Raw genomic sequence first — 18,041 nt, forward strand, 5'->3', positions numbered from 1 at the left:
GAAGGGATGAATAGATGAAAGGAAGGAGTATGGAGGAGCGAGGGAGGAAGAAAAAGGATGGATGATGAGTTTTGCGTTTCATGTTAGAAAGCATTCTCAGGCCAATGTTGAAAGAGGGTAGTAGTATAGGCCTTACCTTTCAATAGTTTAATAAATAAATACATAAATATTTGAGGAAATGCCTGATTTAATTTGGTACAGACATGTATTACTATGGAATAGCTTAATCCAGGAAGAGATGGAGAGATGGGCAAGGTTAGGGGTGAGGGTGGATGGGGGGTGGGTCTTCTAAGGATGTGTGGAGGGGTATGGGGGTAAGCAGGGAAAATAGGGAGATGGCTCAATTTATCTCAGTCGTATGAGCAACTCATGCCACAAGACAGCTTTTGTGAGACAGGCTATATCGTCAAAGTTGTTACGCTCACATTGAATCTGCTCGTTTGTAGGGTGGCGTAACATCCTGAAATATACATTCCCAAAAATTGAACTACCTTTCTGTCGTGATCCTGAAAAATAAAAGTGGCTCAACTTGCACCAGGCTTAAATCTGATTGTACAGAAAAATACGTACTAGAAGCATTGCAGCCAAGAAAACGCTACCACATGAAGACAATAGACTGCTGTGAAACAATAGAATTTGATGGAGAAAATAGTAGAATTTAGGCTGTAAATGTAGTGTTAATGATTGGCTGGCGACCAGTTGAGGGTGTACCCCGCCTCTCGCCCGGAGATAGCTGGGATAGGCCCGCGACCCGCGTGAGGAGAAGCGGAATGGAAGATGAATGAATGAATGAATGTAGTGCTCAGGCCAGTAAAGGACGCCAGGCTGGCCCTGACTATCAACCACTGTGTAAACCCCTTAGCTTTGTTGAGCTCTGCAAAAAAAAAAAAAAAATTACAAAAGTTGATAACCAGCAGAGAAAAAAATGCTTGTTTATTAACTATGTTGAAACAAAGTCAAGAGGTAAAACCAATTCATAATATATAATGAAGTTGTCATTTGGCAAATCCCAGGGTCTTTTGGCTTTCACCATCTGGACATTTGATGCTGGATCCAGTCCAGGTAGTTGCTGACTTTGGTGTAAATGCCGTACATGTTGTTGTCAGCGCAGCCGTTCCCCCAGCTCACCACACCAGTCAGAAACCAAGTTTTCTTGTAGCGCGTCACCAGAGGTCCGCCGCTGTCACCCTTGCATGCGTCCTGGCCGCCCTTTTGTAGCCCGGCACAGAGCATGTTTCGGGTGATGTTGAGTTTGGTATGCAGGCGACACTCCTGCAGCGGGACCCGTGGTAGCGTCAGGCGCTGGAGCAATCTGGCAGTGGACCCGCGCAGTGACAGCCGACCCCACCCTGACACGACGTTGTGTCGGATGGCCGCCAGCGTGCGGCCAAACGAGCTGTTCTTAGCCGGAAGACAAATGGGGACGACGTAGAGTCCCAGTTTGATGGGACGGTGAAGCTTCAGCATGGCCAGGTCGCTGTCGTAGCTGGACTTGTTGTAACCATGGTGAATCACGACTTTAGACACGCGACGCTTCTGCTCCGTCTTCTCATCTTCTTCGAGGTCATGTTCGCCTTCACAATAGCCAAAAGGGGCAAAGCAGAGAAACCTTTATGAGCGAGTGGCTCCGAGCCTCGCTCTTTCGGTGATCGCCTTACCCACGACGACATGGAAGATGTTGCTTGGTTTCTTCAACAGGCAATGAGCTGCAGTCAGAATCCATTGATCGGACAGGATGATGGCGCCGCAGGTATGCTGATGGTTCTCAGTTAGGAGAGCCTTGACAGGAGGTAGTTAATCACTTTTATCTTCATTCTTTCATTTGTTTGGACAGTACCTCACCGTGAGGTCATCGCAACCTGAAGGAATGACCTCACCTGCCAGGGACAATGTCCTTTGGGACAGATCTCTCCGTTGACAATTCTCGGGCCGAACTGGACTATTGGTCGTCCGCAGGGAACAGGGTCTTAGGACAGAGCACATGGCGCCGTCAAATTTATAGCACCAATCTGCAATGACCTCAGAAGGAGCTTAAAAAGAAGCTCTGACCTTGTGGACTACAGGTACTGTTGTCCTGATCCAAATGATATCCTGCAGCACAGAAACAAGTGTATGTCCGGTCTGGAAGCTCTTTGCAGAAATGTTCACAACCTCCATTCCTGTAGCGACATCCATTGGTGGTCAAGCGCACTACAAAGAAAAACACACACATCATAGAGTATATCACCAATGCATGTCAGTCAGTCAGCAAGCATGCCGATGCCAGCGGGCCTTGCCTTTGTCACAGGTGGATCCGTGGAATCCAGATGGACACTGACAGACAAAAGTGTTGATCTTGCGAGTGCAAGTGCCGCCGTTCTTACAGGGAGACGAGTGGCAGTGATCCTCGGCTAGAAACACACACTTTAGGAGGCTTGTCAAAAGTAGCTTTGCTACGTTTATACAGACCTACCTGTGTACATTCTCCAGAAGACCTCCTGCAAAGCAAGTGCGGCACATTAGTGGAAACATCGCTAATTGGCCAAAACCTCGTGTCGACTGTAGTTCGAGTCCACACACCAGCTGCTGCGGCAGAGCGAAGATCTCCTTGGCCTCCTCATAGCAGCATTTCTCCTCCAGACATTCCCGCTCCAGGTTGCCTTGTTTCAGCTCCTCCCAGAAGAAGTTGGCTCGACGGGTTCGATGAAGGAAAACGCTTGCGTCAGGTCTCCCCAAAAACATGCCTGTTTCAACAACATTTGAACATGCTCGGTAGTGGCAGCAGGCCAGAAACACTTTTTCCTCATTGCATTTAGGAACATTGTCCCTCTGATGTTTCCTTCAAATGTGGGAGTAAGTTACATAGTCACGGAAACACTCATTAGACCACTTTGTTACTTCAATTTCTTATTCATTTTATGCCTAATACCACTAAAGATACATAATTTGTACCGGCATTACCAGATAACTAGCAACCCTTTATTGCTCAGTGACTGTTTTTGTCAATGTATTTCTGTCTCCAAAGTATTCTCTGTCAATTGACTGTCTGTTGTCGTACTAGAGCGGCTCCAACTACCGGAGACAAATTCCTTGTGTGTTTTTTGGACATACTTGGCAAATAAAGATGATTCTGATTCTGATTACCTGAAGAATACAATGAACACAAAATATAGCTGACTCCGTAATTCTTTATGTCCTATATTTGACATGATTAAGCTTAATTGTATTCACAGTGATTTTGGTAACTATCAAGAAAACTATGGAAAATTGCGAGATACTGTATCAGCTCTTAAATTAACCTATTCTGATCTATTTTTGTTGTCATTGTTATATTTGTCCAAGAAATGTACCTTTAGTTGTACCGGGCATTAAAAATGAACAAAACACTTGGTTGGTGTAATATTTTTTTCCCTGAGTGTACTGCATGTGCAAGTCATAAGCAACTCTCTAGTCTTAACCAAGCTGCAGTGGCAAAAGTCAAGCAAGTCAATTGGAGTCCTCACTTAATTTCAAGCTCGTAGAATCAAGTCATGTCTTGAATATCTAGCTCAGATACGACATATACAGTATATCAGCCACCTTGCGCTGTCTGTAACGAACTTTGCCTTTGTTAACCGTGCTAACACATTCACAATTCAAATTTTTTAATGGTCCCGTACAAGTTCCTGCTCCGTCTGTTCCTTCTTTCTCTTCTCAATTAAAAGCATAGCCGACATCAAGCTTGGTTTATGTTTGACCAGCTATTGGTGAGCTACGCTGTGACGTCAACGTAGCGCACCTGTCTTTGTGGTCATAGTGACAGATGAAGTGAGCAAACCTTGAATGTTGCCACTTTTTTCCAGTTTGATCAAAAAATCCTTATCCTTGAAACCAAATATAATTGAATCTTCAGCGCGCCCGTCATGATACATGTAGGTATGCTACTAACATTTTCGAAATATCTTTATATCAAAATAGACAATATCATTAGATCGAGGAGTCTTACAGGAATCAAACGAGCCCTAGTTTGTACAAATCAGATAAGGATCAAGGATTTTATGCCACTTTTAATGTTGAAGATTTGCCTAAGACCTTTGCCTAGAAGTCAGAGGAAATGTGACAGCGAAAGCTTGACTCTTTGGTAGGGCAATGCCCAGATGTTTCTTATTAGTTGAGACCAAAATGTGACGTTTAAACAACAGGCCTGTGTCCGCTCAAGCCATCCGAGCATCTCATTTTGATGATCAAACTTAGATCATGACATGATCGTCAGAATTACTTCAAACTTCACAGAAAACAAGAATAATAATATTGAATGACCAACATAGTTTTCTGTCGTTACCAAATCTTATTAACGTGTGATTTTTGACGCCAAAATCGAGGAACATTTTCATCTTTGTCAGAACCGCAGAAAATCTCAACTGAATTGCAAAATTATAAAACGAGGTGGTAAAGGGATTTCCCAAGAATGCAATTTGAAAATAACAAGTATTACCTTGCGCAAAACATGAGAACATGCAATTTTGGTGGACTTGTGCTAAATTCACGCACCCTATTTCTGGGTACAAAGAAATGGGAAGAAAATAGTGGCCGTTTTTCGGAATTTAGTAACATACTTCATGAGGTGGCCTCTGCAGTCCCACAATATACACACTGTTAACAAACCAAAAACAACTTTTCTTTCGAAAATAAAACAAACGTGATTAAAAATGCATTTGAAATGTAACCAGGTTATCGAGTGGTATCAAGTTGTGTTTCAAGTCTGAGCCGAGTTTCTGGAATACCAACTCAAAGTCAAGTTATTTCTGATTTGAGTCTTGTGACTGGGCCCTCCACCTCTACTGGGCATCCTTTGTATTTACAGAAATGTGGATCGTTTCACGAGGAAGGGTTAGTTCAAGGAAGCTGGATCTGAGCTGACCAAGAGTGAGAGGCGGGGTAGAACTTGAACTGATCAACTGTCACTCACAGTGTAGCTAACGCTATTAGCCGAAGCCAACGTCAGCAGTGTTACATCCAACACGACCTATTCGCTCACTGACCTAAGATTCAGCCATGTCTCCAGTGGAAGAAAAGGAGAAAGATAAAGGATAGATGGACAGCTTGAAGTGGAGAACTGACCTTCAGGAAGCCCAATGCATGCTGGGATACAAGCCATGAGAAGCCCGAGGAAGAAGAGGGGCTTAGTGTGTCTGCCTGTCGCCATTTTTATTCTGATCTGAACAAAGTTCAAACCTGGACTTGAAACACGTAAACACTTTCATTTGTAAACTGCCCAAATACGGCTTGGCTTTGTTGATTTTGTCTCTGAACTTTGGAGCCAACAGGATTTCCACCAATTTGTTTAGTTCACTGCATCAACTATTCAGTCCATACGATTGTAGATGCAACACATTTTTTATTCACTCATGAATACAATAACAGAATATATGTTTGCAGTTGTTACAAATGATATCAATAAAAGAGTCTAATCAGATCCTTGCGTTTGTAAACCAGAAGACAAAAACGAATGCTCAAACTGCTGTAGTGTTAGGGTTGGGCATCGAGAACTGATTGGAGCCGGGACTGAGGTTCCGGTTCTCCCGGAATTGTTCAAATTAAAACATTTCGGTTCCCAGTTTCGATGCCTAGTCTGGTGGGCCCGAAGAAGAAGTGGGGAAAACCAACGAAGAAGCGAAGAAAAACACCAAAGAAAAACGCGAAAGAAGACGTGCTTGTGCCCAACGGCGGCGGTGGCAAACAAAAGTGTGTCTTAACTTTGTTCAAATGAATGACCAGTCGCCTCAGTGCAACACTTTGGAATAAGATGATAGGTTTTCGCGATGTGTAGCGTCTGACGCGTTCCGAGCCACAGCCTCCACCGCACGGAGCTTCAGTCAAGTCAACTCTCAGTCAATTGGGTGAGTGAAACAATAAAATACGTCTATGCCAACACTGAGACAGCTAACGAGGTAAACAGTTGTTTGCACTGATGGTTTTTAGCGTTTATTTTAGTCTTCAATCCAACGTAAGAGCCGATGACAGAAAAAAAACTTCACATTGAGCTAAAACTTCACCGTAGCAATTTTCCATCAGTGAATTGGTAGAAAATTCACATAAATGTTGTCTCACAGTAACACAAACACTAACCTTGTGCCTCATCGTTGGGTAAGGAAAGGAATCAACGTTTTATAGCATTTGGTTCCATCCATTTAAAAACAGAAAATTAAAATCACCGGTAACGTGTGAAGTTACTTTTCGTGCCAAAATGCTGAGGTCCGGTGCATACCCGTCAAAATAAAAGGCTACAAGCTTAAAACAGAAAGTCAAGTTAAAACTTGCACATATAAACCGTTTGACGTCATAAACCAGTCCCTAGTAATGATTTTAACAATGCTATATTTAACTTTTAGCTGAATTTTAATAAATATAAAGTCAATTGGGTTAGTTCCACACACATTCCCTTTCAGTTCATAGGTTTGATCTTGATACTGGTTATAAAGAACCCAAGTCAAATGTTCATTTTAGTCTATGCTGCGGGCTGCTAAGAAAATGGATGTGCATAATTTGGACAGCCTTTATTTAAACCATGCAAACTTTTTTGATCCAGCCCCCTAAAAGAATCGGAATCGAGAATCGTTTGGAACCGGAATCGAACAAAGGAACTGGAATCGGGACCGGAATCGCTCAAATTCAACCGATGCCCAACCCGATGTAGTGTTTTCTTTGGATTGGTGTCAGTACTGCAGACACTTGAGTATGTCTGGAATATAGTCCTGAGCATCCCTCAACTGGTCCTTCCAGTCCCGCGGAATGGTGGACTTGGTCTACGATACTCCCGCCCCCAGTGCCGCCCCACGGTTACAGTTCTCTCCTGAAAATGAGCAGGAATTAGAGATATTTAGCCGTTGCACATTATGCAACGACCCAAATCTAATGACAGATTTGTCAGAATGTGATTCAGTCATCCAGATCGCATTCAAGTTGTTCAAGGTTTAAACTGTTTCAAAAGTTTGTATTCAAACCTCCACAGTTGGTGTTGGCCAAAATTACTGCTGTGGGGTCATCATGAAACTGGTGAGCAAAGTAAAACATGCTGGAAAGACCTCCTGGAGGCTCCGAAAACAAAAAGAATGTCACATTTCGGAAGGAAGAAAAGAAACAAATGATGGGTGGTGTACTGGCACCTTTTGTGTATCACGCCAGGCCAAGGCTACCGATGAACCTGCAGGCGTTCCTCAGACGCCTCTGGAAACCTAAACACGAGGATTAAATAACTTCAATGTATTCCAAATCAAATTAAATATTTCCTGGAAGCAGGAAATGGAGCTGTGAGGCAAAAACAACTCCCGTGGTTCCGAGTGCCCACGTAGCAGCCCGCCGACTGAACTTCTCGCAGGCATCACACACTCCCAGCGTCCTGAGGGTGAGCTCGGCCTGCTGATGGACGCTGGCGCCGCCCAGCGCAGCGTGAAGCGCCCTGCTGTAGATAGATACATACTCGGGCATACGAGGGAGGGGGTCGGAGAGCTTCACAAATTCAACTGCAGCACAGACCTGGAGACTCAAAGGAACAAACGTCACAACTGGGAATCCAAACAGTCGTGTTGTGTAGCTACTGTCTGGTCCAAATCAAGTGGCTTCAGAGCAACTACGTGACTGTTTATGAATGGCCCAGCCAGAGCCCTGACTTCAACCCAATTGAGCATCTCTGGAAAGACCTGGAAATGGCTGCCCACCAACGTTCACCATCCAACCTGACAGAACTGGAGAGGATCTGCAAGGAGGAATGGCAGAGGATCCCCAAATCCAGGTATGAAAAACTTGTTGCATCATTCCCAAAAAGACTCATGACTGTATTAGCTCAAAAGGGGGCTTCTACTAAATACTAAATACTGAGCAAAGGGTCTGAATACTTACGGCTGTGTGATATTTTAGTTTTTCTTTTTTAATAAATCTGCAAAAATTTCAACAATTCCGTTTTTTTCTGTCAATATGGGGTGCTGTGTGTACATTAATGTGGAAAAATGTACTTAAATTATTTTAATAAATGGCTGCAATATAAAAAAAGTGAAAAATTTCAGGGGGTCTGAATACTTTCCGTACCCACTGTGTGTGTGTGTATATATATATATATATATATATATATTTTTTTTTATATATATAAAATTTACTGTCCGAGCTCCTGTCCAGTTGGTGGCGATAATGCACTGACAAATTCGCCAATAAACTTCAAAGAAGAAGTCTTTCTCCTCTCCCCCTTTTTTTTCCTTTTTTTGGGAGGGGGTGGCTTTGCTACCTAGCACATCGAATCGGCTAGTGAGCTCGACCGGGTCTTTAAAGTCGTGCTCTAATCATTAGAACGGATAGTTTGCCTACTGTCATCTCGCTAACGTTCTTCCGAAAAGTGACCAAGATGAATATACGAAACGCCAGAGTAAGTAAGCACTTTGCTGTCATGCCATCTACGCAGAATGTTGTTAGCCGAGCAAACGTGCTGTTGCTAACGACGTTAGCATTGTGAGTGTTCCTGTATGTATTGTACTTCTCTTGAGTTTAGTGCATCCATTATAGTATGAATGTTCTGTACGAGACGGAGGGTTTTTATGTATTTGTATATGATGAGTAATTTTGGACTATTAATACACAGCGTTTTGATATGGGATAAAGTCTAAGCTATAATTTGTCTTTGTACTGCATGTTCGAAAACAAACCTTGAATGAAATTGTTTCACTCTTCTTTCATTTCAGCCAGACGACCTTATGAATATGCAGCACTGTAACCTTCTGTGTCTGCCAGAAAACTACCAAATGAAATACTATTTCTACCATGGATTGTCCTGGCCACAGGTAGTCCACGTTGCTGTGTCTTTTTGTGCTTTTCCTTTTTGTATAGTTCACACTTTTGTTCCTCATGGTTCAGCTCTCATACATCGCAGAAGATGAAAATGGCAAAATTGTGGGTTACGTGCTGGCAAAGATGTAAGGAGCCTTGGCTGTAAATGTCTAAACACATACATTGCCACAAAGCTGAGTGCTAATAGGATCGCATTGTTGTTGTTGTTATTTTATTTATTCGTTTTAGGGAGGAGGACCCAGATGATGTTCCCCATGGACATATCACATCCCTGGTATGTCTGAGCAAAAACTTGATGTGTTGAAGTCAGTTGGATTTCGTAGCGATGCCGCGAAATGAAAATTCTTGGCCGCAACAGAATACCGAAAATGGGGGCCCCGAGGCCGAAAACCAAAGCGCCGGGAGAGCTTACTATACTAATTATTTGTCAAATTGCTTTTATGGCTATTATGACTGCAGAGGTGCCAACCTAGAAATTCACTTCCAGAACAATTTCTGAATTTACATAATTTAAAAATTATGCCTAGAACATTACTGTGGGACAGTTATTGCAGTATGTTATGTAACAGGATAAAAACAGCATACTGTTCAATTGCACAACATAAGCATTACTCAATAATCTTAATTGTTAATGCATTACGGCTTCAATATTAGTTATTTTAATGAATTTATTGAATCAACTTTGTATTAGTGGGCGCAGTTGTAGCTTGAATCAAAGTATTTGACATGACGTGCCGTCGTCAAAAACATCACAAATGTCTATGTATTCATTTGCCTTTGGTATTGGAATTCGTATTATGTTGTCAAGCGTAGTAAAGAAAGCAGGTCTGTTAAATCCGATTATTCAGCTCTCAAAAGTCAAAATTAAACAAGGCACTTTTTCAAAAATAGCATTGCTGGTAGATTGTCATGCACGGACAATATTTTAGCGTTCTATTTTGTGCAATGCACTTGCATACTATTTTTTTTTATTTCTTGAATCCACTACTGCTGCTGAAATTATGCAAATTTTCCCATTGTGGGACTAATGAAGGTTATAAATATTTGTTATATCAGTATACTTTTAACCTCTGTTTTCAGGTAACGTATGAGATGATGGAGTAATTAATTTCCCGTTCTGGACGGCGTCCTGTGTAGCAGTGTATTATTTTCTCTCCAGACACTTATTAATTTGCCTGCTGTTTTGCTGTTAAAAGCTGGTTAATGCTATAACGCGGTTCCAGTCAGACCAATCTTACAAGTGTACTGTATCGCCCAATCTCTTAATTTCTATGTTTCGTGACTACATGTCACAATAGCTTAGCAAATAGCATGGCTTCTTCATCCTTCTCATGTTAATTAGTCGTCGTCGTCCTCTGGTAATAACGATACTTGTCAGGAATGTACCTTAATCGCTGCCATGGCAGTGATTAGTGAATTATTCTCTGTCGGCAACAGGCGCGAAGCAAACCTTTTGCCTCTGCATCGTAGCTAACCAGCCGTAGCTCATAGATTTATTTTATTATTATTATTATTTTTAAAGACTATAGGGTACACGGCTGCATTATTTAATTTTGCTTCCAACATCACATCATGTCCTTGAGGTGCATCTTTGGGATTTCCACTGTGTGCTTCAAGTGACACGATACCGATGTCTCCGTTAAATATTAAATGAAACACTTGAGATCGGAATCAGCCCTCCTCCAAAGGTTGGAGCTAAAGTCTGAAAGGAATGCGAGTGCAGCAAATACGTACAGGGTACAAGTTTAATACGTTCCGTAACCAGTGACCATGTGCGTAACTCAAATCACTCGTATCTCAAATCATCTTTCCCCATTGAGATGAATCAAACACAGTTAATTGGTTACAGCCCCCCAAAAACACCAACATTTTTGTGTCACATGTAGAGGATTTTAATGTATAAAACATATATATATGTACAATAACATATTCCAAGGCTCAAAATATTCGTTTTTTCTTTGAAGAGCAGTTTAGCTCATCATTTCTTCATTCGAGAAGCAACTTTCTAATTTTGAAGAGCAATGTTTTGCAGCTGTGCCCTGCGACTAACTGGTGACCAATTCAGGGTATTGTCCGCCTTTCGCCCGAAGTCAGCTGGGATAGGCGCCAGCGCCGGGCGACCCTAACCAGGATAAGCGGTGTTGAAAATGGATGGATGGATGGATGTTTTGGAGCTTAATCGCACAGGGATCTATAAAAATCTGACGATATAAAGGCGGAGTTGAATGTAAGGCTGCAGCTAACGAATATTTTAGAATTTATTCGCGTATCCTACTAAAACTTCTTTCGAACAATCGAGTATTTGGATAAACTATATTTTTGCTTGGTGACGAGCAAGTATGTAGCTTTCACTTATTGACGTAGGAATTGGTTTATTTTTTTTATATAATCAACAGCTTTTATTTCTTAAATGCACATAGTGCATAAAAGATAAGGCATTCATTTAAAAATGCTAACAGCCTTTGTGCATCTTCACTTTAGCAGCTAACGTGCGCATTTTGTGACATGTTAATATATTTGGTTCATGGCTGTGCATTTATGAGTTTAGACCAGCTGACTTTTGTACGACTACAAGTTTTGGAAGTGTTCAATTTGTTCAAAGTAAAATGAGAAAACCTCAAGCGAAAACAATATAATTCCTTCATCTGACTTCACCAAAACCCTCCTCTGTTTCGGTAGATGATCCATTTTACTCTTATTCCTCTCTGGCCACATTTGCCACATTTTGCACCGACTTGACTCAAAATTTTGCCACTTATAGATCATCAGATTGGCCACACAGTGAACAGATTGGCCACACAGTGAAGCACACTACGTACCACTATGGTTGCGTTACACATTCCTTGTCACCTTCGTAATAAACAAGCCACACGTTCGACAGTACTTGTAATTAACAGAGACACTCTACACTTCTGCGGAAGTCGTAGATGGAGTCTAAAAATAGACGCGCGCACGCAAGAATGAATAAATAAAAGTTGCGAACGGCATGTCGATCATTGTAACGGAGTAAAAGTATCAATCCTTCTTCACATGAATAACTAAAAGTAAAAAGTACAGTGCATTTAAAGTACTCTGACAAGTACAGTTTATGTAAAATGTTACTTGAGTAAATGTAGCGCGTTACTACCCACCTCTGCCTATATATAATGCGCACTATTGACTTTTGACAATTTTTTGGGGGGAAATGCGCATTATACCCGAAAAATTACGGTACTTTTTTCTCTTCTCAATTTGGTGTCATCAGCGGCCTCGACTTTTGAGGTTTTCGAGATACGAGCCGTAGCTCAGCAGATTTTTCCTTGTTTTGTTTTGACATGCAAGCAACAATTTGAGATAGGAGCGCGAGATGGTGGCAGCAGTTTGGCACGTCGTGAAATCTTCTGCAAAAAGACTTCAAGCTTGTAATTGCCTCTCCCAGCTGAGGTTTAGCCTCAATGTAAACATTAAACAATACGTTGTGCATTTCAACAAACCTCACTTTGAACGCACGCTAGCCTAATGCTAATATACAATGCAAAATGGCATAGACAGGCTAACGTATAGCATCTGTGGCGGTGGTATCACGTCTTAAGCTATGGATATTTGAACACAAAATGTACAACAATACATGTAGACAGACCATATCACAACACTCACAGGCATATATTCTTTATCCTCTGTGACAAACGATTAATATTACTGCAGCTTTCTGACTCACTTATTTAAACTCGTAAGTCACCCAAAACACGTGCACACTCGACACGGCAGCCCCGCCGTACTTGTCAAGTAACGAGCAGCGGCTGGGGATGTGTCGCAGGCGGTGAAGCGCTCCCATCGACGTCTGGGTCTGGCTCAGAAGCTGATGGACCAGGCCAGCCGCGCCATGATTGAGAACTTCAACGCCAAATACGTCTCGCTTCACGTGCGCAAAAGGTACCGTACCGCATGACCTTCATCGGAGCCCAGGGACGTGCACACATAGCCAATAGGCGGTGCTCAAATAAAAAATAACTAAATGGTTGAACAAAGTTGACCAAAAAACCTGCCATTTGAATACGGGTGTGTGGACTTTTTATGGTTCCCTTTTTTTGGCCGAAGCACCTGCCCCCAAAATGTGTGTGCACGTGCTTGTTGGAGCCCTTCTGTTAACGGTGTTCAGCGTGTTTTCTAACCGTTGCGTTGTCCTCACCGCAGCAACCGGGCAGCCCTGCATCTGTACTCCAACACGCTCAAGTTCCAGTAAGTTCCTCGAAGCGCGATGCGCTTGCGCGCTCTTCAGTCTTTCTGTGGAGATTTTCAGCCATCTGAAAAATTTCACTTTTGTCAACTGGACTCTTGTGAATGGCTGGTTAGCACATCTGCCTCAGAGTTCTGAGGACCCTGGTTCAAATCCAGCCTCGCCTGTGTGGAGTTTGCATGTTCTCCCCGTGCCTGCGTGGCTTTTCTCCGGTTTCCTCCCACATCCCAAAAACATGCGTGGTAGGTTAATTGAAGACTCTAAATTGCCTGTAAAAAAATGAACTTAAATGATTTTAACAAATGTCTGCAATATAGAGTGGAAAAATTTAAGGGGGTCTGAAAACTTTCCGTACCCACTGAAATTGTAGGCGATGCCCCTTCTCTGTATTCAATCTTAAGTACAAAACAGAGCTGTACGTGTTTGGAACATTATTACCGATAAATTCAGTGAATTTCATTTCAATATGATACCTATTATAACGATAGACACGTCATAATTCTTCCTGTAGACTATGCTACAGTGTACAAAACAATAATAAGTTTATGGTTGTTTAATCTTACAGGAAAGTTAACCAACATTTGTGCGAAATGGGATATAAATGAGCAATTGTGGGATATATTGACGCTGACCAGTGACGTCAACCACACGGTTAACTTTGACGGTGCCGTTAACTAACGACGTAGCTAACCATGTTTTGAACGATGCATTTTTAATGGTCGGTTAGCTAATGACTGGTTAAGAATTTAACCGGTGGTTTGGGGTTAAACAGTGGTTAAAATAACCGAGTTTTGAACAACCGGGCCCAGCAGTATTTCTTGTTTCTGTGCAGGATCAGTGAAGTGGAACCCAAGTATTATGCAGATGGGGAGGATGCCTATGCCATGAAGAGGGACTTGGCCCACATGGCAGATGAGGTACCAGCACAATCATTTCATTAAAAATTTTTTTTTATAAAATCACAAGAATTGAAATGAAATGTGAAAGAAAGGCCAAATTGTGGAACGCACTGCCATCGGCGCCAAGAGACATTTTTCAAAAGCAGTTGAAGGCATTCTTGATTGTTGTTTCGTTTTTTCCCCCCTAGTGTAGAGTAAACCGTATGACGTCTGTCATTTTGTATTTTCCCCCTGTGCAATGAACCCATCTATCGAAGGGGATACATTTTGGACATGCCTGTGAGAAGCGAAAATCTGCACTACAAATAATGAGATAATGTTTATTATATACGGTGCCGTGAAATAGTATTGGGCCCCTTCTCAAATTCTTATATTTTTGCATAGTTTCCCCACTTTAATGTTTAAGATCATCTAACAAATGGCGATTTCATTTATTTTGGGGAAATAAATGATTCGGTTACCTGGCCCTGTGTGAAAATAATTAACCTCCTTGGTAAATCACAATTTTTGGTCAATTTTCACTGATCACACCCAACTGCCACTAACGCCATAGTCTGTTTCGTTCTCCTTGAACTAACCCTATTCCACACATCCACCATCCACACACATGTAATTGTGAATATTACTCCGCGGCGGACTAATGCGGGAGCGCATTGGCCTGAGGTTCCGCCTGTCACAGGAGTTGCCGAGACCAGAAAAAACACTTGCAGTTAAGAAGTAACGGTACTTTTACTCCTTTACCATTATCTAAATGTCGCTCGCTACTTTTATTGATCAATTATTGCTTATTTATCAACTATTTCGTGCGCGAGACTACAACATCGACTTCCGCATCGGGCGCTGTTTAAGCCCTTGTGACGTTTAAGGCTAGTTCACCAATCAAACGACACGAAAGTCACATGACCTCACACGTCTTCGATTGGGCTTCCCTGGTATAGGTATTAACACTAGATAAGTCAGCCTAGCTGATTGTCGTGCCTACGTGGCGGCCATGTTGGGAAGGTCTTCGTTACCTTGAAGGCGACGGCGTGCTACTCGTGTTTACATTTAGACGAACAAAAACAACAGCTTTCATGTATTGTAGTGTTTGTCTGGCACTGTCTGCCCAAACGTGGATATTTCAGTAAATTGCCGATGTTTTGACACACGCACGCACTGCGACATCAGAATTTGCAGATTTTTTTTTTATTTATGTTTATGCTGTGGTTCAAAAAAAAAATCTGAAGTTACTTATTATTAACTCAGTACTTGAGTAATTATTTCACTGTGTACTTTTTACTCTTAAGTAATTTTTTTGGAGGACTACTTTTTACTTGGACTTAAGTCACATTATTGTCAAGTAAATGTACTCTTACTTAGGTAGAATATTTGGCGACTCTACCCACCTCTGGAGCGGACATCCTCTTTTGCTACTTTTACGTTTAAGCAACATTTTTGCTCATCAGATCAGCCAGCGTCGTATTTGTTGCGCTGGTCTTTTGTATTTTCACGTTGAGGCGCTGCGGGTCGCGGCCCGGGTTGCGGTCCCAGCGGAACCGCGAAGCATGCGTAACATCGGCGACGAGCTGATCCGGTAGTACATTTTGTATTAATTAGGAAACGTGCCTACAATTATCGAATTAGTTTACGGATGTTAATGTTAAATGTATTAAGTGACGGAGCGATTTTAGGGATTATGTCACAACACAGAATGAACTCACTTCAAATTCAGAAATGGCCCAAAAAAAAAAAAAAATATATATATATATTGTACTTAATATTTTCCTGGAGGATGCATTTGGGATTAGCCTTTAAAGTTGGTAATAGTGCAAAATGAAGTGAACCAGAGAATGATTTGAGTCGATTCTTTTCCAGAATGAGAGTGCTTAAAGAGGAGGATGCTATTGATGTGGCACAGCTTGAAGCAGGCATCAGGTGCGGGCGGAGATGGGCCTGGCTCAAGTTGGAGGCCAAAACAAAAAAGGGCGCAAAAAAGGACGCAAATTGAATTCTAATGTTAAATTTGTACATCAACATGTACTTGAGCGCTGTAAATAAATGTTTTCCTGCGTGAAGATTTTTTTTTAAATTTGACTGTACTCTTTATGTTTAATCAATGTTAAAATAAAAAAATTGTCTGCGGGGGCCCAGGGGATTATTATTATTTTTTTGTCACCGTTTTCATTCCCTTGGTGTTTGCATGTCTGTGTTCAGCTTTCAGTTTGTGACCTCAAGCTGAAGCGGACTTGGGTTCTCTGCAGCAGGATAGCGATCCAAAACATACCAGCAAGTCAACTTCTGAATGGCTTTTAAAAAATAAAAAATAAATAAAAAAATTTAAAAGCGGAGCGGCCTCGTCAAAGTCCGGACTTGACTCGATTGAACTTCAAAAGGCCGTTCATGCTCGAAAACCCTCCATTTTTGCTAAAATCAAACAATTCTGAAAGGAAAAGTGTGGCAAAATATCTCCACAGAGATGTGAAAGACTCATTGCCAGTTCGCTTGATTTCAGTTGTTGCTGCTGAGGATGGCCCAACCAGTTCTTTGGTTTAGGGGGCCAGTACTTTTTCACTTAACTTTGAATAGTTTTTTCCTTTAATAAATAAAATCACCATTTAAAAAAATGCAGTTGTTTACTTGGGTTATCTTTGTCTATATATGTTTGTTGATCTTAAACATTTAAGTGGGGAAACTATGCAAAAAAAAAAAAAGGGGGGGCCATTTTCCGATTTCTGTCGTTCTCCATGAAAGCAGACATCTTTTTGTCAAGTTGAAATAATGGCCTGATTTTGAATAAAAGAGTGGATTTATAGAAATAAATAAAATAATTGTTTTAATCCAAGTCATCGAATAATTGACAGATTCGTTGATTATGAAAGTCATTATTAATTGCAGTCCTCGCGCAAAGCCTTAAAAACGGTGGCTTTGAAACTCGCCAAGAATGAAACGCGACGTCTCTTCCGATGGCGAGCGGATGGGTGGAATGAGCGAGGACTCCTCCGGGTGGCCGGTTGGGTCCGGCGGACTGCCCCGGGTCCCTCGGAGCGGGACGCGGGCTGCTCTCGGGTGGACTGCCGGTCCCGATCCCGACTCTCGATCGATTGGGTGGGGTCCTCGGCCGCCGCGGTGCAGGCGCAGCAATTACAAGAACACTTTTGTCAGTCATTGTGCATGTGAAACTTGCGTGTGTCCGCAGACGCACACACGCCTTTTTCGCTGGGTGTGGGGCCACTCACTTATTGCGACAAATAACTCCTGAATATGCCAATTGCTCGCGTATCCCATCTCTCACACTCTCGTCCTATAGACTTTTCTAATTTACATAGGCACTCCCACCACACTTGAGTTGCACAGCCGGGTTCACGACCTTTGTCCTGCGTGCTTCTCCTATCCTTGTCCTGTCCTTCCATCACAGGGTGTAGCACAACCGCCCCATACAACACTCATTATTCTAGATACGTAAGGATTTACTGTTCTCATCTTGTTTACTGTTAGCGCTTTGTCTTTGGTCTTCTTTTCTCACTCCCCTCTAGAAACTTTGTTCTGTTCTGTTCTGATTCTCAATAAATATCGATTATAATACCAAGAAACCACAGCGGCAGCTTAAAAACCCCAGTGACACAGTCAAACTATTCCGGCATAAAAGGGATACAGATCCTCCATTCTGCTTGACCTAACAGCCGAACAGGACAAAAAAGCAAAAAAACAAACAAGTAGCGCCCGATGGTGACCGTGGCCGTAATTGTGACTGTGGCATCCCTCAGCTCAGAAAGCCTGGCCCCCGCATGCCGGGTCAGGAGGCGCCGTCCGCTTCCGGCGAACCGGACAGAGAAAACGAGCGGGACAGCGGCGGCGAGAGCAAAGAGCTGAGCGAAATCAGCGAGGCCACTGAGAGCACGGACGTCAAAGATTCTTCCTCGGACTCGCAATGACGCTTTTTGAAAGAGGAGAAATCACATCCCCCTTTTTTGACAATCTGCTCACAATCGTGACGTGGTGATCAACGTTGACGAGCCTGTTTTTTCCTCTTCTGACTTGGATTGCTGTACACTCTGCTCGCCCCGTGTAACACGCTGATGCTAAGAAATTCAATTGTGCGGTAGTCGTACAGTTTGGCAGGCGCCGCAATCGGAATAAACTGAAACAAACATTGA

At 42.3% G+C, this 18,041-nt stretch overlaps 2 protein-coding genes across 5 annotated transcripts; one reads left to right on the forward strand and one right to left on the reverse strand.

Annotated features, from left to right (window-relative positions):
* Positions 1-916: 916 nt before the first annotated feature.
* f7l (coagulation factor VII, like) lies at positions 917-5,210 on the reverse strand. Its single transcript, XM_061771976.1, has 8 exons — positions 5,080-5,210; positions 2,560-2,723; positions 2,453-2,477; positions 2,277-2,390; positions 2,050-2,190; positions 1,878-1,966; positions 1,659-1,779; positions 917-1,574 (listed from the first exon to the last, which is right to left on the reverse strand). The coding sequence occupies exons 1-8, from the start codon at positions 5,162-5,164 to the stop codon at positions 1,027-1,029; spliced, it is 1,287 nt and encodes a 428-aa protein (XP_061627960.1). The 5' UTR covers positions 5,165-5,210; the 3' UTR covers positions 917-1,026.
* A 2,998-nt stretch (positions 5,211-8,208) lies between these two features.
* On the forward strand, positions 8,209-18,041 carry naa10 (N-alpha-acetyltransferase 10, NatA catalytic subuni). Of its 4 annotated transcripts, none has more exons than XM_061772048.1 (8): positions 8,209-8,374; positions 8,688-8,786; positions 8,860-8,918; positions 9,022-9,067; positions 12,590-12,705; positions 12,967-13,011; positions 13,842-13,926; positions 17,652-18,041. In XM_061772048.1, exons 1-8 carry the CDS (start codon positions 8,354-8,356, stop codon positions 17,817-17,819), a joined length of 639 nt encoding a protein of 212 aa, XP_061628032.1. In that variant the 5' UTR covers positions 8,209-8,353; the 3' UTR covers positions 17,820-18,041. The 4 variants fall into 4 exon arrangements, with proteins under 4 accessions (XP_061628032.1, XP_061628039.1, XP_061628053.1 ...); XM_061772055.1 differs by lacking the exon at positions 17,652-18,041 and adding an exon at positions 16,102-16,729; XM_061772069.1 differs by lacking the exon at positions 17,652-18,041 and adding an exon at positions 15,763-16,032.

The sequence above is a fragment of the Phyllopteryx taeniolatus genome, chromosome 1, assembly GCF_024500385.1.
Source record: "Phyllopteryx taeniolatus isolate TA_2022b chromosome 1, UOR_Ptae_1.2, whole genome shotgun sequence".
In the NCBI taxonomy this organism is placed as follows: Eukaryota; Metazoa; Chordata; class Actinopteri; order Syngnathiformes; family Syngnathidae; genus Phyllopteryx; species Phyllopteryx taeniolatus.